Raw genomic sequence first — 23,359 nt, 5'->3', positions numbered from 1 at the left:
ACATATTTATACAGGTTTTATTATACCTCTCCTCCCTCTTATAAGTTTTCCTGTCATTAGTGTTCATGGGCTCATGACACAATGACATCGTTTATATGCACAGTGACACTTCACATATCTTAATTATTATGCTGACCAGCATAAAACACTTGGCATTTTATTGCACTATTTTGCACTTTAACATTGTTCTGTATAGAACTTTTTAATAATATTACAATTTCAATGAGAGCATCGTGTTGAGGCTTAACATCACAACATTGTATTAGCACAGATGAATACAAAACAACCACAACTCAGGAACCAACATTGCCAATAAGGAATTCTGTTTAACCCCTTCGCTGCCAGGCATCTTCCCCTCCTGTGCCACGCCCTTTTTTGGCTATTTGGGGTAGTGCGCGCTTAGACCCCTGTAACGTTTTGACCACATAAGGTATCCACGCCAAATTTGCGTCCTTTTCTTCCAACATCATGGGGATTCTAAAGGTACTCAGGGTTTGTGGATTCTCCCAGAGGGGTCACAGAAATTAGCCAAAATACAGCAAAATTTTGGGGGTTTTCAGAAAAATTGGAAAAACGGGCTGCAAATGAAAGCATCTGGGTTTTTCCCTGCAAATGTTATCAAAAAAGGGTTTGTGGGGTTGGAATCACCATTTTCCCAGCTTTTCGGGGATACCAGACTTTTGTCAGAAACCCAACATTGTTTACACAGTTTTGGCATTTTTCTGGGACATAGCCTAATTTGGCTATATTTTGTGCTTTTGACCTCCTTCCAGTTAATGGCATAAATGGGTACAAAAGCAATAATGGATCCTGGAAAGCTATACATTTTCGAGAAGAAGACAAAATTCTGAATTCAGCAAGGGGTCATTTGTGTAGATCCATCAAGGTTTTTTTATAGAAACTAACAGTTAAATATAGGATAAATCAAAAATTAGTTGAAAAAAAAAAGCCTTTTGTGTCAACGTTTTCACCTGTAACTTCTTCTAATTATGACAGCTCTTTGAAAGCAATATACCATTACATCCGCTGGACATTACTGGTTGTGGGGATATATAGGACTTGTAGGTTCACCAAGAACCCGACGAACCCAGAGCCAAAAACTGAGCAGCAACTTGCAATGGTTTTTTATTATGTACCGGGTATATAGTAATTATTCTGTAAAAATGTGTACATGGAAAAATCGGTATGAAAGACACCTATGTATTTCTGAAATGGGAACAAAATATAGAGTTTAGAAACAGTAGATATTTGCACATTTCTGAAATTGGGGATACTCATACTAGCATGAGAATTATCAGTCATTTTTTAGAATGATTTCTTTTTTACAAAATGTCTTTCATTTGGAGCAGAAATGCATCGAAAGTCAATAGGTAATAACAGTTCCTTTACAAAACTGAATTACCCTAAGTCTCCCGATAAAAATGGTACCTCACTTGTGTGGGTAGGCATAGTGCCCGCGACAGGAAACAGCGCAAAACGCAACGTGGTCACAACTCAATATCGCAGTGAAAATTTATCCTTTTTTGGCAAAGTGCCTAGCTCTAGTTTTTGAACCCTAGCTCTACGGGCACCTTGGGAAACCTAGCAAACCTATACATTTTTGAAAACTAGACACCCAGGGGAATCCAGGATGGGGTGACTTGACGGCCTCCCACCAGGGTCTGTTACCCAGAATCCCTTGCAAACCTAAAAAATTGACAAAAAAACACATTTTCCCCACATTTCTGTGGTGGAAAGTTCCGGAATCTGCGTGGATCCACACATTTTCACCCACCCCGCGTCCCCCAAAGTCTTAAGAGAAAAAAGGTACCTCACTTGTGTGGGTCGGCCTAGTGCCCGTGACAGGAAATGGTGAAAAACGCAACGTGGTCACACCTCAATTTCGCAGTGAAAAATGACCCTTTTTTGGCAAAATGTCTAACTGTAGTTTTTGAACCCTAGCTCTGCGGGCACCTTGGGAAACCTAGCAAACCTATACATTTTTGAAAACTATACACCCGTGTGCTTCCAGGGAGGAATGGCTTGCGTGGATTCCCCCAACGTTTCCTTACCTAGAATCTCCTGCCATCCTCAATTTTAGCTGAAAAAATCACATTTTTCACACATTTTTGTGTGGGAAAGTTGAGGCATCACCGGGCTGACACAAATTTCCTACCACCCAGCGTTCCCCCGGGTCTCCCGATAAAAACGGTGCCTCACTCGTGTGGGAGGCCCAAGTACCCGCGACAGGCAAGGGTCCTAAACGTAGTGCGCCTCACTATTTTTTTTTTTTAACAATTCCCTGGTGTCTAGTGGGCCTTTTTGCCCCCCGGGGGGGGCTGATTGGGGGCCGATGCCCCATCTGCCCCCCAGGGGGGGCAGAAAGGCTGTAATGGTGGTGGGTGGGGGCATTGGCTTGCCTGTTGCAGGCAGCCCCCACCCTAAAAATCAAATTACAAACTAATCCCTGGTGTTTAGTGGGCTTTCTGCCCCCCCCCCCCCCCCCCCGGATGGGCAGATTAGGGGCCAATGCCGGGGGGGGGGCATGGGCCTGCCCGTTTTGGGCAGCCCCCACCCCTATTTATTTATTTATGTAACTTCCCTGGTGTCTAGTGGGCTTTTCCCCCCCCCCCCCCCGGGGGGGCAGATTGGGGGCTAATGCCCCCATCTGCCCCCCAGGGGGGGCAAAAAGACCAAAATGGCCAAAATACACAGGGGGGAGCCAAGGCCCTTGCCCAAGGGGCCGCTCCCCCTCCCTGGTGTCTAGTGGGTGGATCCCTGCTTGGGGATTGCCCTCCTGTGGCGATCCCCAAGCAGGGATCCACTGGGGAGGGGTACCATTGGAAAGGGGAGATTCTCCCCTTTCCAACGATACCTCTCCCGTCTTTGTACGTGCTCAGGGGGCTGAGATAGCCCCCTGAGCACGTACAAAGTGAGACCTGAAATGAGCCTCTTGGCTCATTTCAGTTTCACTTTCACTGTAATGACGTCAGCGCGACGTGCGCGCCGATCGTCATTGCAGTGAGGGGGGGGGGGGGGGGGGGGGGGGGGGGTTGGCTCGGGAGATGGGGAAGCTCTTCCCCAGCTCCCGAGGCTATTTTTCACGAAAGGCAATCCCTCTGGTGCCCGCACCAGAGGGATTCCCTAGGGTATGCCTCATGACGAGCTGGACTCGTCATGGGCACAGCGCGACTGTGCTCCATGACGAGTCCAGCTCGTCATGGGCATACAAGGGGTTAAACTCATAAAAACAATGGTTTTATTATGTGGGCAATTAGGGGGTGTTTTTAATTGGTATTTATACAGTTATCTAAATCGCGTATTTGCACAACATATGGTTCCCCAAACAGCGTTTTTAAAAAATGGGTACAACAACATTGTATCTCATAAAAACTAAATGCAATCAATATTGTAAATAATTACTGGGGAGGTTTGTTTTACTGTTGTTTTACTGTGTTTTAATACAATCAATACATATTTTACGGATATATAGCCAAGCCTAATATATTACTCCATAATTTTGAATTGTTTAATGAATTTGACAATCTAAGAGAATATTACTTGATGTAATAACGTTATAAAATGAAATATATAAACATCAGCAACTCTGTACCAAGGAACTATACAGCATTTATGCTGAAAGTATGTTTTCTATGTTCATTGCACTATCAGAGCACTTTGTCACTTTAAAAATGGGAGAAACTACGTGGCATGCCAAGTGCTCAAGGGCTCGGTGAAGCCGGAAACGCATCATGGCGGCCGATGCACAAAGAGAAAAAAAAACGAAGCACAAAAGAAGTGGTGTTCGTTCCGTTTATCTCTCCCCCCCCCCACCCTTTGCAGGCTGCGTGTCTTGGTGCACAACAAAGTGAAGAGTCGATGTGGCACACATCCCTGTGTGCCAGGCCTACAACCCACTGCCCTGGCTTAGATCAGTCACCCCGCTAGCTGGGTGCCCAATGCCAGTAGTGAGGGTACAGGTGCATTAGCCCTGTACCCCTACAGTATTTAAGTCCATTCTTAGACATTGTAAGTTCAGTGCTGCCATTCAGAATATATGGTGCTGGGAGCTTTTCACTACGAACTCCACAGCACCACAATGGCTACACTGAAAACTGAGACGTTTGGTATCAATCTTCTCAGCACATTAAACCCACACTGATGCCAGTGTGGGATTCAATGAAAAATGCACACAGAGGGTATCTTAGAGATGCCCCCTGAAAAACAACCAGCCTCTGGTGGGTTCTCTGACTGGTGCACACGAGCCTGCCACCACGAGACATGTTTCTGGACCCCTCCAGGACTCCCCTACGTCATGTGCTGCCTCTGCATGGAGACCCCCCCCCCCCTCCCCACCACCACCACCACGAGTGGCCCGGTAAGGTGAAATCCAACCTCAAAAGACATCCCTGCATCCAGCCGCCCTGCGCTCTGGAGAAAGGAACCCGAGGTGCACCTACGTCCCCCAGCCCTCCAGCTTACCTGCCCAGCTGTTCGTTCCTCCCGGAAGTCTTCCTGGACAGAGCCTGCAGCTAAAAAACAAAACTAAAAATCCCCATTGAAAACAACATGGCACCGTACGCCAAAACCGCAGTATGCACCCAGCCGGCCCTGCACTGCTGCGGGTGCACTTTGTGTGCTAAACCGGATCCCCCCCTTTGCCCTTAGCCTAACACCAGGAGCTTGGCTCCCACAACCTTGTGACCTGCTCACCAGCAACAACCAACCAGAGGCCCCTATCCCTCATTGGAGAACATTGGGCCTCATCACTCTACACCCGGCCGCCCTAGTGCTGCTGAGGGTGTAACGATAGTGCATCCTTGACCCCAGAAGCTCAACTCCAAAGACAGATTACTTACCTGGTAACCGTTAACTTCATTTCTCTCCATAGGAACCTACTGACTGTTTTTCTCTGATAAATGTTTTAAATGTAGAGTTGATTTGTATAGAAACCTGAAAAATAACTATTGTGCAAAACTGATTTTACTTACCTTTTCTCTAGGAAATGTCCCAGTGTGATATCTAGGCATATCACACTTAGTAGAAAAAGTTATCTCAGAAGTAACGTAACAGTAACTTGCCTGTAATTTTCATTGCAAAGTCTATACATAGTATATGTACAGCATTTATCAGTATTACATTACCAGTAATTCAAACTGTAACCGTTTCAAAGTACATTTACAATTGCATTTCAAACTCTATATTTACTGCAAAGTATTTATCAACTTGCCTGTGCCAGGCTTGCTTGGTTCTAGAAAATAAAATAACTAAAAGAATATTCTTCTACCAATTGGTCTGAAGTTTAGTCTTTGAGTGTGTGAAATCATTTGCTGATTGAGTGGGTACAATAAATGCTTAATACTGTCCTCTGATACTGCCTTACTGCTCGACCACACAACCACAAACCGAGTAAGGTTCTATCTAACCTTGCCTCTGCCTACCTTTGGGGTTCCACTGGACTCTGTGGACACTATACCTCACTTTGGTATAGTATATAAAGAGCCAGCTTCCTACAGAGGAGCATCGCTGCTCGAGTTAAGGAAACTTCTAAAAACCTTGCTGTTTCTTATGTTAGTCCACAAGTTAGGTGTCTGTGAATGTTAATCGCTCAGTCATAGATATATTAGAGCCAAGTTGCATATGGGTGTGTATATGTGCTTAATATGTAAAAATAAGGAAATAAATAAATACTAAATAAAACAATCACATGTAAAAACCAATAATATGTCAATAAGCAAGAAATGCAATACAGAAGTCCCACTTCGCATCTAGTTTAACTTGTGCTTCTCTTAAACAGTTCTGCAGAAACCTCTGACTCACATTTACAATATTCAGGGAGTGGCTGATACGAGGCGCACACAGTACTTTTTAACACTCCTATAAAAACAAAATTCCTTCAGCCAAAAACTATGTTCAGTGTAGTGGTGCAGTCCCTTCCTAACCAGGAAGAACCTCTGTGGATTACTTAACTGATTTTTTTTTTCTTCATAGAGTTTAGTTGCCAACATTCCACCACTAATGCATGAAATGCAAAAGGAAGCTTCTTTTTCTCCTTTATTTGTATTTTCTTTCATGTTTGTACAGACCTCTGAGCTCTTATTGCCAGGCAGCTGCTGGTGGTGGTGGTAGTTAGAGGTACCATTAATTGATATTAAATACCTTCTTGATTGCCTGACAGAATTTGTATTTGTCCGAACCTTCAGAAAGTCAACCTTACACCATCAAGTGCTAGCTCTGAAAATACGTCGCCATGATGATCCATGTCTGTAAATGTTCACCAGTACTATTGAAAGGCAGCAGATACCAGTCATTGTATTTTCTGCCTTGCCTCTATTCATGGTTTATGTCCTGTAATCTGCTACTTCAGTTTTCCATTCAGTGCAGGTGGTTTTAATCCAGGATGATTAGCTGGTTATACTTTGAAGGTCCTTGTTGTGCTGCTAAGAGGTAAAGTTCATGAAGTGTGAATGAACTTGTGGAACTAAATTGACGTTTTGGCATTCACAGCGTTTTTGTAGATTTGCAAACAAAAAGAGGCAGAAACTTTCCCCTAAATATTGGGTTTGCTTTAAAAAAAAAAACTGCAGTAAAACTACATTCAGTATAAGAATTCCCCTGTAACGTCTTATTGTGGAAAAACTTCACCTGTAGGATGGAATGTATGTAGTTCAGAAGACTTACAGACTCCATGGTGTGGAAAGGTTTTCAACTTCAGAAACTGTGCTGATAGAACTTTAATTCTGCACAGATGTAAACCAACCCTTACCCCCATCTATCCGTTCCTTTATGCTCAGCGGCTCTTCTGCTATAGTGGATGAACATCGCCACCCTCTGCTGAGAGCCAGCTGAGGGAAGCAGGAAAAATAAAATGATAATGAAACCATTTTATAATCATTTTATTTTTCTTTCCGCCTAAAGCCAGCCATGTCTAAGGGGGCGGGCCATGATGACAGCAGAGGAGTAGTGCACACTGTAAGTGGGCATGACGGTTTGGCCGGCTGTCTAAGGCCAGCCAAACTGTCATGCGCACCTAGATCTATCTCCACACGAGCTGTGCTGCACAACCAGGTAGAGAAGAGGCACAGGCTCCTAGGACCTGAGTGATTGTCAAACCAGCACGGCTCAGGCCATTCACAACGCAACTCTCCTGCTGTATTGCCAGTATGAGAGCAGCGTCTTGATTGGCGTCTAGGAGACTGCTCAGCGTGCACCAGCCCGTGGGGAATCTGAGTCTGTACCGGAGAAGAAGAACCCCGAGATGGCGGCAGGATTTTGCTTTGCTTTTGTTTGTGTTATTTACCACCATCCCCCACAGCTCCCTACCCTCTGCCCCACCACTTGTGCCACTGCTGTGCCTTATGTCAGGTTATTAAAAGACAAAATATAGAACCAATGCAAGGCTGTTAGGTCTTTGCTTTCAGACATAATGTGGTAGGAATGTCCTCTCTGGTCTTCGCCCCACCTTTAACCATCCGCTTTAGAGGATGCGGATCACTCAAGACATAATGCTGTATAAATTTCATCAACCTTTTGGTTATTGCTTCTTCGGAAACATTGGTCTACAGAACAACGCTTATGGGACTCGACAGTTCAAATGGACTGGCCTGGTGTACCTGCTGTGTTTAATGTTTGGCAGTCTTCTGTTCCTTCACCAACTTGATTCATGTGTACTACTTTTACCCACGTATTTGCATGCATTACTTTTGTTTCATAGAGTTAAAAAACAGATGTCAGTAATTCCATGTTCCTCATGGTGCACTTGATCCTGCAGCACAAAATTGAGACAACTAAAACTTTTTTGGGTAAATTTCATGTTTTCTCGTTGGTTCGCTATTTGCTTCATTTTACATTTTGGAAATAGTGTGAGAAGTTGGCATGGTATATGCTGTCCACTAGTTATAGTGGGCACCTTGTACCAGTCCAAACAACCCTTATTGATGATTAGATTAAAGACAACCTTTATTGAAAGCTATCCTAGTGGTAGCTATGGAAGTCTCAAGGAATGTAAAGCAGCTTGGTTTACCAGATTATAACCTCTTGAATGACCAAATGAAAGGAGAACCACACAAGGTATATATATAAAATATATGTATTTATTACTAAACTCTCTCCATTAACCTCTTCATGAGATTAGAAGACAAGATACATAATATTAAAGCACTAGAACGAGATTAAATAGCACAATACACAGTGGGCCCCAGGGGGAGACCAAACCATAAAGTGGTACAACAACCCCGACTTGACTAGACACAGTGCCTAGAGCATGTAGAATCGCCGGGACCCCAAAGAACCATCCAAGGTAGTGAAACAGGGGACCCACGGGGGACGCGTGCAGTGTGAGAACACAGCCACGAGCTCCGTACAATCCTATGCGAAAGTCGAGGTTGGAATTTTAAAGATAAAGGATACTTAGAAGAGGACTTTGAGCAAACCCTTTTAAATTATAAACCCATGTGAGCATCTGAGTACTTGTGCTACCTAACCCAGGGAAACCAGGGTGCATAGGTGTCAAATGGTGTCGGGAATCTTCGTCGTTTTCAATGGTGTGATGCTGCATAGTGCTGCTGCCGTGAAGAGAAGAAACGTCCGGTGTGATCCGGGCCTGGATCGGAGCTGAAAAGAACCTGAAAGCAGAGGGGACAGAGTCTGTGTCACTTGTCAGTGACCAGGGGCACGATAGATGAATGCCCACCGATGTCGGGTGTTTCAGGTGTGAAGAGGTAATGCTTGACTCTGCAGCCACGGGGGCCAGGAGATGTCGACGACCTAAGTCCGCAGGCGAGCTGTCCCACGAAGGATGTCGAGTGCTGGGGGGTCGGTGTTCCGATTGGAGACCAACAAGACTTGACAACTGCAACCCACGCAGTCAGAGAAAATATGCTTCGGTGTGGACCAGCAAGGTCCTATGGACTCCCCAAGCAATGGAGAGTCAGGGCACGTCTGGAGCAACCAGGAAAGCCCACTGAAAGTTAAAGTACCTTTCTCAGGGACCCACCGGTCGACGGACCAGGGATCGCGAGGAACCTCTAGAGGAAACACAAAATACCAGCCCACTGAACACTCGTGGAGTGTAGGACAGTAATCTTCGGTGGAATCACTGCTCAGGACTACAAGTAGCCCAAAGCACAGCCTCAGGGATTGCCAAAAAGCAAATGCTGCTGCAAATGTGCACGGTGTCCAGGGGTTCAGGTTGCACGGGCCCCACGAGGGCTGCGGGTCTCAGGTTTGCTGAGAGCACTGGTCTGCCGTGGGGAAGCTTAGGAACCCACCTCCTGTGTTGCAAAATCTTCGGAGTCTTCAGGAGCTGCGTAGATGCAAACTGGTCAGATGTGTCTTTGGTGCCTACCTTGCAGGGGAGTAACTCCTTTTCTCCAAGGGAGATTCTTCGGGTATCCAACGTAGTGTAGATAGTTGAAGTACTTGGTTTCTGTAGCAGAGTTTCGTCCAGGTAAATCTGAAGTCCTGTAGCAAGGGGTTCCTACTTTATACCCAAGGAATGGGTGGGACAAACTCTGGGGACCCACCTATGGGAGGGTCAGGACTTGGGGTGGCAACACCCATGTCTTTTGTCCAGTTTCGCGCCAGAGCAGGGGCTGGTAGCCCCTGCAACCGGTTTGAGCTGGACTATGCACAGGGACACCAAATGTGCCCCCAGTGCAAACTTCAAAGCACTCTGAGTGCACCCACCCAGCCCCAATACACTAAAGCCTATCTGGGAGGTGGTCACACCTCCCTGTGACAGGAAACCTATTGTCCAGCCGTCCCCTGCCGGAGTTTCGTCCAGCAGCAGGAAGGCAGACTCGTGTCTGTGGCTGGCAGCATCCATTTTGTGATGCCAGGGTTTGCAAAGCTGGTACCGGGTGTACCGGTGCGGTCATATTTCTCCCTCTAGTAGGGTGGAATCATACCTCCCACATCAGTTACTGGTGTGGAGGTATGATTCCAAGGTGTTTGACACCAAACGCAACATGTTTCCATGCAGCCGTTTTAAAGTTAGCTTTTACCGCGATGTTATAATGCACTTAATATATGGTTTATGGTTATGGTTTGGCTGCATCACAAACAACCCCGGAACTAAGATTCCAAAAGCTGCAGAGGGGCTCTGCTCATGCATGGGCACCCTCTCACATTAAACCCAGCACCCTGCCTTCAGGCTTGATTGTGCCTGCTATATGGGGGGACTGATAGGTTTATATGTGCAGTGATATGGATAGATATAGTGAACCTATATCTAGGTAAGGGGTGCATGCACCACCTTACGCAGGCTGCTGTAGCAGACCTGTGGTGTCATTTTGAATGGTCTCCTAGGGGTGGCATAATACATGCTGCAGCCCCTGAGAGGCCTCTGGGGTACCTATGCCCTAGGTATATAGGATACCATATACTAGGGACTTATAAGGGTACCCCAGAATCCAATCTGCTGTGTACCTTAAGTACATGAAATCAATTTAGAGAGCAAGCAGCTAGGCTGGGGTCCTGGATAGCAGGATACCAGCCAGACTAAGTCGAAAACAGTGAAACATCAGAAAAAAGTGGGGGTAACTATAAGAAGCAGATCCTACTCTCCTACAAGGAGTGCTAAATTCCATTCAGTCTGCTAACCCAGGAAGTACAACAATATATATTTAATCTCAAATAATAAAGCGCCTTTGCTTTATACGTGTATCTCTTAAAACTGTTTTTTTTTTATTACCTAGTTATATCTTGATTTTTATTTTCAGTATAAACCTCCAAGCCTTAAAAAGACGAATTCCCCAGCAACTGTGACATCAGCATCCTCACGCTTACCACAGCCCTCAAGCCTTGGAAGAAACTTGGGTAAGAATTTAGACTAATGTCAATTTTTATGTTACAATATGGATTCAACTTCCTAATTTCTGCAGAGCAAACTTGTAACTATTCTTCTAACCTAGACTGCAATAGGATACATTTAGCATTTTTAGTCCCTAAGACATTTTATGCATCATGGTATGAATGCACCGTAAAATCGGCCAAACTGTTTGATTTGAGATAAAGACCTTGGGCATCACTAGGATCCTGACGGAAAACGGGACCGCCCGCCATATGTGCGGCGGTCCCGTGGGGGAGATTAGGATGCGCCCGCCACACTGGCGGGCGCATCGCGCATTTTTAAGATTGCGGTGGGCGGTGCTTTCAGCAGCACCTGCCGCAATGGTAAAACTGCATGTTGTGTATTTGCATGCACAAAGTGGCAGGCACCTCGCAGTGCCTGCCGCATTGTGAATGCAAATGCAGGGGGGTACCATGGGTACCCCCATTGTGCACCCCCCACCCTTCCACCAATACCCTGGGGGCCCGCAACAGGCCACCGAAGTCACTGTTCGCATGCCTTTCCGTGGCGGCAACAATAGGCAGCTTCCCGCTGCCTTCCTAATATTTATGACGGTGTCTAACAGACAGCGCCACCATAGCAGGCCCGTTTTCCTCCCGGTCACATGTGTGACCGGCGGACGGTCTTTCCGTCCACCGGGGTCCCCCCGCCATACTAATATGGCGGGGGGAAATGGGTGGCGGGCGGGGAAGGATGTAGGGCGGATCGCCCCCGCCATGCGGGCGGTGGCCATCCGCCCTACATCCTAATGGGCCTCCTTGTGTTCAAAACGCTGTGATTTTGCCCAACAGGATTGGCGGTTTACATATATGTGCAATAGCAGAAAATGAATAATCAAATCCATGTGAAGAACACTGTGAGATTCGAATTACCAAGTTTAAATAGAGGGTGCAACAAATTACAAGACTCCACTCTACTTATAGAACTTATACCTCCTATTTCAGATACTCCCTGCAGTGTGTTCCACTGTTCCATGTGATATTACTATGGCTTGTTAGGGGAGACTCCTGACAAGGTGGTGTTCCTTTCCTCGACCAAAATAGGGAGTTGAATTAATTTACAGTAGTTTACATTTTGTATGTGAGGTTATTAGTCCGATAGATAATTGCTGGTTCTCTAGGAACTCTTTTGATAGATTTTTAGAATGTTATTTTAGGAGTCTGGGAAGAGCAAAGCAATTGAAAATGGGTAGAAGCTGTATGATAGTGGTACTGTCAGGCCTACTCTAGAAATATTTTCAAATGTTTCTGATGAGACCGTATTAAAACCTGGAGCCATCCTTCTCTTTAATTGGCCTAGGATTTTCCTAACCTGGATTTATTTACTTTTACATTTATAAATTTGAGCCCTGCTTTATTTTCTTGTCTTTATTTCTCAACCTTAGTAAATTTATTGCAGTTTTATGAGGTCTGAATTTTTCTCGTCGTTTGCTGAAAATATTATGGAACTGATCGCTTTTCATGATCTTTGATTCACACTTGTTTTTCCCTTGAGCAACAGCTTTATAGTGTCTGTGAATCTTCTTCACCTGCTAATGCTTAATGTTTGCCCTCCTAAGTGCGCCTTAAGCCTTTATTTTAATTTGTACTTCCTGCACCTTGTGGCCACATACCTTCTAAAACCAGACTAGCATTAATTTATCTTACCCATTATTAGTCACTATTGTTTGACGGTTCCCTTAGCCTTCCAGCAGCATGTCGCCCTCTGTTTATTTCACTTACTTGACCCAGTAAGAATACTGTGCTGTCTATCTAATGCTCACTACGTTTCTATCATGCCTTTGAGTTTTTCACTGTACCTTACCTATAACGTTACCAATATTTTTATTTCAACATTGATCCACATGGACTGGCGTGGTCAACGTTTCCTTAGTTGACCAGTTGGGTGGGATTGTATTTACTCACCACTGTCCCATAGTCTATCATTCTTAAACAGCAACTGGTTTTCAAGTATCAACAGGATGCTTTCAATTATTGAATGTCCTTCTTGCATTATAGTTTGTTGATAGCTCCCCTTCTCTCAAAAGCATTATAGACTGAAATTAAGCTCCTTCTTTGGTCCTCGTTGGGATAGGCACATGAGACACTGATGAAACAATAGGAAAAGGTTTTCATATAGCGATTTTTACGTATACGATACCACTCTTCCAATATAACTTTGAAGTTAGCATTGATAATTGAGACCAATCTTCTTTTGTTATTTTTATCTTTCAACGTGATTAAATTTGGTGCACACACTTGACCACCATCTTTGCTTGAATGCAGACAATGATCACTTTTGGAGTGGTTATCCAAAATCAATGTGCCTGCATATACATTTCTTTTCCCTTTGTCTCCATGCTTTATGCCTTCTCACAAATATCACTGTACATGCTGTAAACAGGCTTCCAGCGCTCTTTCCTTTCCCATTTGGTGGTGGCCTCTTTTGTATAGTATTTGTGCCGTGTGCAGTTTCTGAAAACATTCTTATTCCTTAGTATACATCTGTTTGAATTCCTCAAGCCCACCTCCAGGCTGATCTATTAGAATTAGATAACTTGTTGCAGTAGAGTACAAGTCAAAGCCCTGGGAAAGCCATGCACAGAGACTCAGGATCACAAACTGTTTAGGAGAAAATCACTGATGGACAGCTATGTAACCAGAGTCATTACTGCACCACTGTGCGGTTTGTTTTCTGACCTTGGTGCAAACGGTTGATGAATCACAACTTTGTGCACTACTAAACTGAGGGTCTCACCTTTTGAAGACTGGGTTACTAGGGGATGACCTATGAAAGGGCAATTACTTTAGAGGAACATTCCTTAAGATGGTCAGCCCTTCTGAAGCCTGATAACCCATTTTGCCACAAAGCAGGATTCCTGATTCAGAATATTTTTAGAGCATAGCTGATCAACGACATTTGACTGCAAACATCTACCTAAGTTGAACAATCGAGTGCTACTGTGATCCTCTGACTCACAGGATCGTAGTCTTTAAGCCCCGTCAATCCACATTTGCCTCAGACAATCCATGGCAGGAGTTTTGAAACTCTTAAATTCTGCAGACCTATTGAGTACTAAATGCCTAGAGTTTTCATTACCTAACTCGTATAGTTATCGAGTGTACCCAGTTGATGACCTCATAACAGAATATAGCCACTATGACTATCTATATGCTTTTTAAGGATTTGATTCACATGAAGTTGTATTTACCTTTTGAAGGACATTACCATCTAGTGCAGTGTCTTCACAACATGTTTTTTTTTATACTCTGAGTATCAATTTGCAATTCCTCTCCACAAATGGAAGACGTAAGGCTGCCATCACTTGCACTTTTTTGATCAACCAGGCGTACTACTGCAAACATGATTAACTTGTTTTCAGCCTGCTAGAGCCTTTGTCAATTTTTGTTTATTATCAGATAGGCTTTAGGTTTATTTTTTGGGTCCATAATCTTAGAGGATTAGTTAAAGAATGATTAGTTTCTGAAACATATTCCTAAATGTATTTGTAAATAATTGTGTTTTTCTTATTTTGGCTATTAATCTCTGCTGTATTTGTAATCCTAACCCTTACATTAATCATTACCAAAACCCCTGTCTTCAACTCTGTTGTTACCCTAAACCTTACTCCGTTTCTAAACTGAACCCCAACAGTTAATTTAGCCCCCTTCCAAAACTCTCCTGCCAAACATTATTCTAAGCCATACACTAACTCAGATACCCACTCCACTGTTCTTATGTTTTCTGTTTATTTTCTTGATGTAAATAAATGTATTATTTTAGGCCCAAGATGCACATAACCGATCTGATAAACTGCAGGGTCTGAAAATGTATGCTTCCCAATGCCCTTCCGTTTGTTTAGCAGGCCTGCATAAATGTTAAGTAGTAACTTCTTTTCAAAAATCTATCTCAGCCCCTATAAATGAATGCATCTGTGTTTTCTATCCTCTGCTTCCCTTCTTATATGCATAAATTCATGTGTAAACACAAGTCATCCCTTAAATGTGGTGGAGAGTGCCTTTATAATTGTCTCCTCTTAGTAATCGCTCCTCCTCACTTGGGGAAGGAATAGTGGCTTTGTTTAAGCATATAATATGCTTACAGGTTCAAAGACTACTTGAGGAGATATAAAGCGTGTTCTAAATGTTTGCGGCATACAACACCTGAACAACACGTTTTGATTCACCAGTTAACAGTAGTTTTGCACCAACAAGGTGAGGACACATTTTATTTTCCCAGATAGAGATGTCCATGCAAGAGGTACTGTCAACTCAAGGTTTGTCCAAATCTGATAACAATGCAACAAGACCAAAGTTATCACCCAGACCCACAGTCACTGAATCTAGCAATTTGATAGCTTAGAGTTCAGTTACTTTAATTTACTGTTGGTGTGTATGGCTGTTCTTAAGGAAGCACTTTATCCTACAGCTCGTGTGTGCTATGTAGCAAAATGCTAGCTACTTATGTATTAGGTTTTCTTTAATATATTTTTGGGATTTTTAAAAACTAAAGGAAAACGGGTATTGCAGCAAAACAAAAACAAATTATTGCATGTTGTGTCAGATTGTTACAGAGTTATTGATATTTATTTTTTTGGGCTTTGAGAACACATTACATGCCCCCATCGTCCTCCCAGTGCACATCATTGCAGGAGCACTATACCAAAATTATTTAGGATTGCTACAATGTCTCTTAAGTTGGCCTTCATCAAATATAACCAAGTTATTTTTCCCCAAGGGCCTCCAATTTCCTTAACATTATACAGGACCCACGCACTTTGCACATCACTTCGTCTTTACTAGTTTATTATTTATGCATTTAGCGGTTTTATATAGTCCTGGCTAGACACGGAGGTATCAGAGCGCTTTACGGAAGCAAGAGCAAGGCAAATATCAATGGAACAATGGATACATGCAAATTACAATCAAGGACATGAGAATTTTCGAATCGGGAGCAAGGCAAAAACATCTTAGGATCAAAGGTTACATACAGTTAACAAAATAAAGGAGGTGTGACCGAGGAATATTCATAATTAAATATAACAAGAACCAGTGTTAACAGAACACAAAGAAATTTCAGAAATGTAGTTTGAACACAAAATACATGGGAGATCATGGAGAGCAAGGTAGATGTAAACAATAAGGAGAACACAAGTAAAACTAGTTTCAAGATACCCTTTCTAAGCATCATCCTTGCCTCATTCCAAAACACCTGAGTGTATTTGGGCAGTTTTATAGACTGCCATATCCCCAGTATTAGTAAATGAGGCCACAAGGACACCTCCTCCCCTACTACTGTTATAAGTATGTCATTTATTGATGCACTGTGGTCCCCATTTGTCCTCTAATTTGGAGATTCAAGGTATATCCCACTTTTTAATGCTCTCAAGTGAGTACAAGTCTTGTAGTATTTTAGAGTCCCCTGGGGGGGGGGTCCAAGATGAGCCTACTGACCACTCCTGACTTTTCGATGTCAGCCTGACTTGCCTTTATTACTTTCATTGTCTGATTCTGTCCTCTTTTGGGGATCTCCCCGAAGTAAGGTACCACTAAATATCCCATGTCTTGTCTGTGTAATCATCTGTAGGTCTGCTGTACCTAGCAGTGAGATTGGGAGTTCCCCCCACCCACCTAAGCCAATGCAAGCAACTGGGTTGAGATGGCCACATCCTGTCTCACATCCCAGCGCTGCTGGAAATCCTTCAAAATGGTACCATTGACTCTCACCATAGCAGTTTGTTCAGTTTAGAGCAGGGATCTCCAACCTTTTCTGTAGTGAGATCTACTTCTGATCAATGAAAATTGTCGTGAGCTACTAAAGGCCGAGCAACTCGCGTATTTTCACAAGAGATTCTCCCATGCCCAGCTTTATTGACTTTAAGCCTAATTTCTTTGGCGCTCATACTGTGATTTGAACAAAATACTCATTGTAGCTCCAATTACCTTTTGCCCTCACAAAATTAAAGCTGGTGTGGGCAACTAAAGGGGAGCACAACAGAATGCAGAGATGGCATAAATAAATGTGCTTAATAAGTGCCTTTTCTTCTTGAGGGATCTTATCCTAAGGTAGTTCTGCCTAATGATTATCATCATGTATTCATTCATGCATCTGTATCCTGGAAAATGTGGTAATACATGTCATTTATTCGAGGGGCTTGCAGTGGTCAAATTTAGACACAGAGCCGGGTTTCATCTTTTTTATGAGGTGCTGATGCCTTCAACCTGTGCCAGAAGTGTGAAACTTCAGCATGGTGCCACAAAAGGCACTATGAATGTTTATCCTTAGTTAATTGGTATGCATCTACAGAATAAAGCACTACCTTGGCTTCAACTTGGCAAGCACTGAGTCAGCTCTGCTAAAATTCATCTGGCACTTTTAATAAAACTATCAAAATTATTTCTAAGTAAAATCCCACCCACCCCCACTAATAAACCAATTCTTAAAAATAAAAAAAAAGACTTTTCTGCCTCTTGCACATGGCCAGATAGTGCATTTAGAAGAGTTTCTCCTACTCTTTTCAATCTCACAAATAAAAGAGATTTGACAGGCCCCGCTTTAGCCCACTCACTATTCCTAAACTTGGAAATGAGGATAGTGAACACCGAGCTTTACATTTAGTAAAGCGTAGTGGCAGCAGGCTTTAAAATCATAGGGCACTGCCTGCACCAAGCCGCTTTCAATGACTACTACATGAAGGCAGATAAAAAGTGCAGTGTAGTTACTGAAAGCGGCTCCGTGCATGCAAGGCCCTTTGATTTTAATGTTGGCTGCCACCGCGTTTTACATCTGGCAATGCTGGGACTGTGACACTTGCACTGAGGAGCATGCACTCAGCCGCTTTACATCCCTGGTAACCACGCTTTAGATCTAATAAAGCGCGGTGGCAGCTGACGTTAAAATCAAAGGGCCTTGCATGCACTGAGCCGCTTTCACTAACTGCAGATACAAAGCGTGGTCAGTGAAAAGGGCACAGGGCACGCAAGGCCCTTTGATTTTAATGTCTTCTGCCACTGCAGTTTACATTGAAAGGCAGATATAAAGCACTGTGCCAGTCTGTTAAAATCGAAGGACTTTGCAACCATGGAGCTGCTTTACATCTCTAGAAACTGTGCTTTAAATCTAGTATAGCACAGTGGCAACCAGCGTTAAAATCAAAGGGCCTTATGTGCACTGAAATGCTTTCACTGACTGCAGGTTACTAGAGATGTAAAGCAGCTCAGTGCACACAAGGCCTTTTGATTTAATGTTGGCTGCAACTGTGTTTTTCTATGGAAGGCAGATATAAAGCGCGGTGCCAGCCAACGGTAAAATCGAGCACCTTGCATGTGTGGCTCCGATTTACAAAATATACGCCTATGAGACCAGTAGTTCACTTACAGATCTGCTGCTCTGCTAGGTGTAGGATCAAAAGGCAGATTTCTAATCTCGCCGCAAGCCTGGAAAAGGCAGGTAGTGCGGTTCCCTCTTGTGCCAGACTTCAGGAAGAACGTCATGTTCTTCGGCTTGCCCCGGACCAGCTAAGCTCAGCTCAGCTCAGCCAATCTGAGCAGCTATTTTGAGTTAGGTCAGGCAAACACGGAAAACAGGATAAAAAACCTATAAAGACAACGAAGGGCAAATAAATAAATGCTGGAGCTCCGAACAAAGCCTTAATTATTAGATGCCAGCATGAGCTACTCCCAGGTGGTCGGCGAGCTACCGGTAGCTCGCGATCAACTGGTTGGAGACCCCTGGTTTAGAGGATAGACGTCCAAGACCCAAATTTGAGGCAAAGATCCATGGTCTTTCAGATGAATAGTATAAAGTGCCATTCCAATGAGTCAAATGCATTTGCATAATCAGTGATATCTCTTCTGGTTCCTGTATTACATTTGCATTCAGTAATTATCTAGATACTCGCCTGAGATTGTTCCATGTAGACTTGTATCAGGCTACCCATTACTGTGTACAGGTGTTTGGTCAAGACCCAAACCCCAATATTTAGAATAGAAATTAGTCTGTACGAGACTTTAGGCAGTTTACCCTGTTTATGATTGGTAGCCCATTTGTGCCCAAGGCTTTCCCACTTTAGAGTTATTAAATCACATGTGCAATATCCATTGCCCCCCCCCCCCCCCCATCTCCTCCTCCATTTTCCCCTCTTTCTCCTCATGATAATGTTGCAATTGTGAGATACTTTACAAAGTTCCTTACTTCATCCATGGAGCACTTGAGTCTGAGTTTGTAAAATGTCTCCAGGTATTGCGCAAACACCCGCACAATTTCGTCGGCTGACTTCACTAATTCCCCCAGGTTTGACCTAAAGTGTCATACCCATCTGTGGCCCACATCCCCCTTTCACAATCAGGTCAGGTGCGCACACACTTTATTGCCTTCTTGATGAAATTTATGTTGTTGTGCCCTTGTCTCGCTTTTGGTTAATCTGTATTCTGCTCTGCACAGTGCTATCCAATGGCACATATCTGGGCTCTGGTCCAGCAGCTAGTCAATTGGCACTGAACTAATTGGTGTTCTGTTTTTTATACAGCTGTCTCTCTTGCCCTGCGGCTACCAGTGACCGCTAATATGGCCTGCCCCCTAATCACTGTCTTAAGTACCTCCCACATGTTAACTTCTGACTTTAACTTCTGACTGTAACATCCCTTCATTTTTACTGAAGTAGAATTCTGTTTGTTGCCTTTTAGGATGTCCTTGTTCCTTAACCCAATTCATTTCAATTGTATTACTAAGATTTAGATGACCAAGGAGATCCACTTTAACAAATTAAAAAAATATATATATGATCAATACAAATTTAAAAAGCTTTGAAATATTTTTATAAATTTGAAACATATTTCATGCATTGGGTGAAATAATAGTAGCGTTTCTTTTGCAGTCCGAACACTATATTTTACAAACAAAGGTTTCAGGAAAAGGCAACGATCAAAGTGCAAAATTCGGGAAAACTACACATGATCAAGATTTTGTATGGATTCATTAAATAAATTGCATAGTCTGTGCTCTATAATTATTATATTCCAAGCACCTCTTACCATTTTTATTTAGATATTCATATGGAACAATAAAAAAAAAACTCTGTGATCTAAGTTCCATAATAAATAAGGTTGTAGCTGTGCTTCAATACATGAGGATACTAGACCATCCATATTTTTTTTCCCTTAAAAATCAACATAACATATGATTCTTGTAGATTCTCCCAACAGAGTATTTCAAATAATTTTTAAGTTACAGAAGAAATATTCCTATTAGGTGAGCCTTACTCAAATTAAAGTGCTAAAGTGCATAGTTAAACTTTTTACGAAAAGTATTAACTTTCATATTCTGTCCAAAAGCTTCTAAACATAATAAGCCTCTTAAAGTTTTTCATCCCTATGCAGAAGACAATATTCCCAACGTAGAATTTCAGCCAGCCCTATTATGTAATTACTTGATAGCTTTGATCGAAGCAATACGTCTTGATAGAAGTCTATCATATTTAAATTAAAATATTTTACCCTCCTATCTCGTGTATAAAGTTCCAGTGCTTTGTGTATCATTTTTGTACCATAAAGCAGTGTAGGGTGGAACTTATGCACAATATAACGAAGGAAAATTATTCAAATGTCTTTGACCGGTTACTCCGTATAGTGAAAAAAGTGTACTTGCATGGACAATTGCGTTGCTTGAAAGATGTAAAATGTGCTCTTTACCTAGTATTTGGGCAAAAAATGATTTCCATAAATAAGGGTGTGTATGAACAGCTTCCATCTCCTCACTCCAAAAAACTATTTATATTTTCTATTTTTCTACATCTCTTATCCCAAAGTCATTATTTTACTTTTTTTAATATTGCTTTTCAAATAAGGACTATCATATTTTTGGAGACAATCCAACCATTTTTCAAACCTTTAGGTGTGAAGTCCAAAAGCATAATATCATTAGTATGTAATAGCAAAGCTATATTTCGGTGGCCTACCTTTGGGGCATCCCCTCCCATTTCATTCAGCGCAATAGGCAGATCATAGATATAAAGTGAAAATAATAAAGGCGCTCTCAAGCATCCCTGCTTTAAAAAGTTTCTCGTTAAAATTTAAGGTGATAAACCACAGTCCCCTACAAGGAAGATGTGACAGTCCCCTACAAGGAAGATGTGACATCAGGTAAAAGAATATAGTACTATATAGTAATTATCTTAAGCAAAGTCTCTGGTATACTAGTCTTGGAGCCTTCGCCACAGAGTAGGTCTGGCCCAGCTGTCACATGCGGTTGAAAAATCCATGTAGGCCACATGGACTGGTACACCAGGCGTTTATTCATATTTCTCCAAGATCATTTGCAGAACTGCAATATTACCAAGGGTTGAACCATTTGGTTTGAATCCAGCTTGCTCCAGCTGGATGATATTATTATCATCGGCCCAACTTTGCAGATGATTTAGAATGCTCTTGGCAAATATTTTCCAGATGGAGTCAAGCAGTGTTATCTGCCTATAGCTACTAGGTTTTACAGGTGAAACTTTTCTTGTATATTTGGAGGATAATACTGCCCCTCTGTGAGGTAGGTATGTCTATCATACGGTAACGATATCTAAATAAGGGTTATAATTGTAATAGGTATTTGATCTGGGCCCCTAGCACCTGAAACTCTAGGTCGATGAATTATGTCCTACATCTGTATTTTAGATGGAGAGTAAGAAAATGCTACCTACCTAGAGGGGAAATCTGAGGGAGAAAAGCTCACGTCGTCTGAAGAATTTGCAGCTTCACGTGTAATCGGTCAAATTTTAGAAAGTTAACTACTCCTGTGCAGAAGGTCGGCAGAAACTTCTAGTGTCTTGGTGGAATACTGCCTCACAGAGATCTATCCAGCTCTTATCAGCCTGTTTTGATTCTTATTGCAGCTTTCCATCTTGCCATTCTTTTTAGAAAATTATTAATTTTTCTTTGCTTGAGATATATAAAAACTGACGTCTTTGTAACTTATTAATTTATTCAAACTAGACTCATTACAGAGATTTGGGTTCTTCTATTTACCAGAGGGAATTCTTGCAGCAAAGGTTTCTTAACCACAAACTTCATCATGTCCTGTGCAAATTTATGAAATGAGATTAATCCCTGATCTGTTCTACCTTTTTTAGGGCTTTTTTTAATGCTTCTTTTAATTTGTCTTTGTTGGAAGCATTCCAAATGCACCCTACTATTCGATGCACCAAAGTGGACCTTCTCTCCCTACATATTCCAGGACGAGATGCCCTGGAACAATGTTGATGGTGAATGATAAACTTTTATGATAACTCACAGAAGTATTAACTATATTCCGATTAGGGGTGGGTGGAACTGGTGGAGTTTCACTCTGCAGAATTCCACAGATTTTTAGAAACTCCACAAAATTCTGCAGAATTCCACCAACAGGCGTAAAATTTGTAGCTAGTGCTTCTCATGTAGGGGTGGGCGGAATTTGCGGAATTGCGTTACGCAAATCTCCGCGAAACGGTAAAAAATCTCCGCAAACACGCAGAAATTCCGGGAACACGCGGAATTGCTTGTTCGCGATGCTTTTTTCCTGTTCACAATTGCTGTTTGTGTGCTCGGGGAGAAATATCTCGCGAACACGCATTTTGAGAACGCGAACAAGCAAAAATTTCGCGAAATCGCGGAAAGCAGACTTTTGAGCAATTTCGCGTTCTCCGCGGAACGCGAAATTATGCAAATTCCGCAAATTCCGCGAGCGGAACGGAATTTACCACCCAGGCCTATTCTCATGCTGCAATTTAGCACTGGTAGTGCTAGCAGTGCTGAAAATCAGGGTGAATGGCACCATGCATTGCACAAGAGCACGCGGCCATTCGAGAAGATTTTGCTGCCACTCAAGTGTAAAATCTACTTGAGCGGCAGCAAATCTACTTGAACAGCAGCCCTCTGACTTGGAATGATGGCAGCCGCCCACGTTTGAAAATCTCTCCAAGGGATGCCAAATTTCACTGGCACATCCTGGAGCCTCACAGGAGAAAAATTTCACCTTGTAGCGATTGGCAGTTTTCAGCCTGAACGCCGCTTTAAAGAGTAACGCGGAGCGGCCAAAATTCTGCCAATTCTGCGGGTGGAACAGAATAATTTATCCACCCCTAATTACGATCAGATAGTAAACCAAATAAGAGGTGAGATGTAATTATGTAATCAATTATTGAACAACTCTTTATACAGGTATGAGCGGGATGGGCTGGAATATCTTTATCCAATCGTCCATTTGCAAAGGTTGCTTCGTTATCCATGTGCAGTTTTAACAGGAGCTTCCCTCTTTTGTTTGCTCTATGTGACAACAGAAAAATAGGAATAAAAAAGTTCTGGGCTTCTTCACATTCTCTGTCTGCAAACATGGTTATGCCTTAGCATTACCATCCCCTACAGTATTTAGATTATTAATGTTTTCTATTTTTGCGACTTGATATATAAAATCTAACACGGATTTGACAAAATTATCTTTTTTCAATCCATGAGGAAAATATATACAAGGAAAAAGGTATCCATATGAGGTGTCATATCACTGTTCCAATGAAACTGTGGACATTGT

General features: G+C 42.7%; 1 protein-coding gene across 2 annotated transcripts in view; it reads left to right on the top strand.

The window, feature by feature from the left end:
- ZC2HC1A (zinc finger C2HC-type containing 1A) overlaps positions 1-23,359 on the top strand; it is a 338,183-nt gene that overhangs the window by 246,425 nt on the left and 68,399 nt on the right. For both annotated transcript variants that reach the window (XM_085605382.1, XM_085605383.1), the window contains exon 6: positions 10,701-10,797. In XM_085605382.1, coding sequence (XP_085461508.1) covers positions 10,701-10,797 — 97 coding nt within the window. The remainder of the gene's footprint in view (positions 1-10,700; positions 10,798-23,359) is intronic.

This window comes from Triturus cristatus, chromosome 5_1 (genome assembly GCF_964204655.1).
Source record: "Triturus cristatus chromosome 5_1, aTriCri1.1, whole genome shotgun sequence".
Lineage (NCBI taxonomy): Eukaryota > Metazoa > Chordata > Amphibia > Caudata > Salamandridae > Triturus > Triturus cristatus.
The sequence above is the reverse complement of the archived record's forward strand: the minus strand, read 5'-3'. Positions and strand labels throughout refer to the sequence as shown.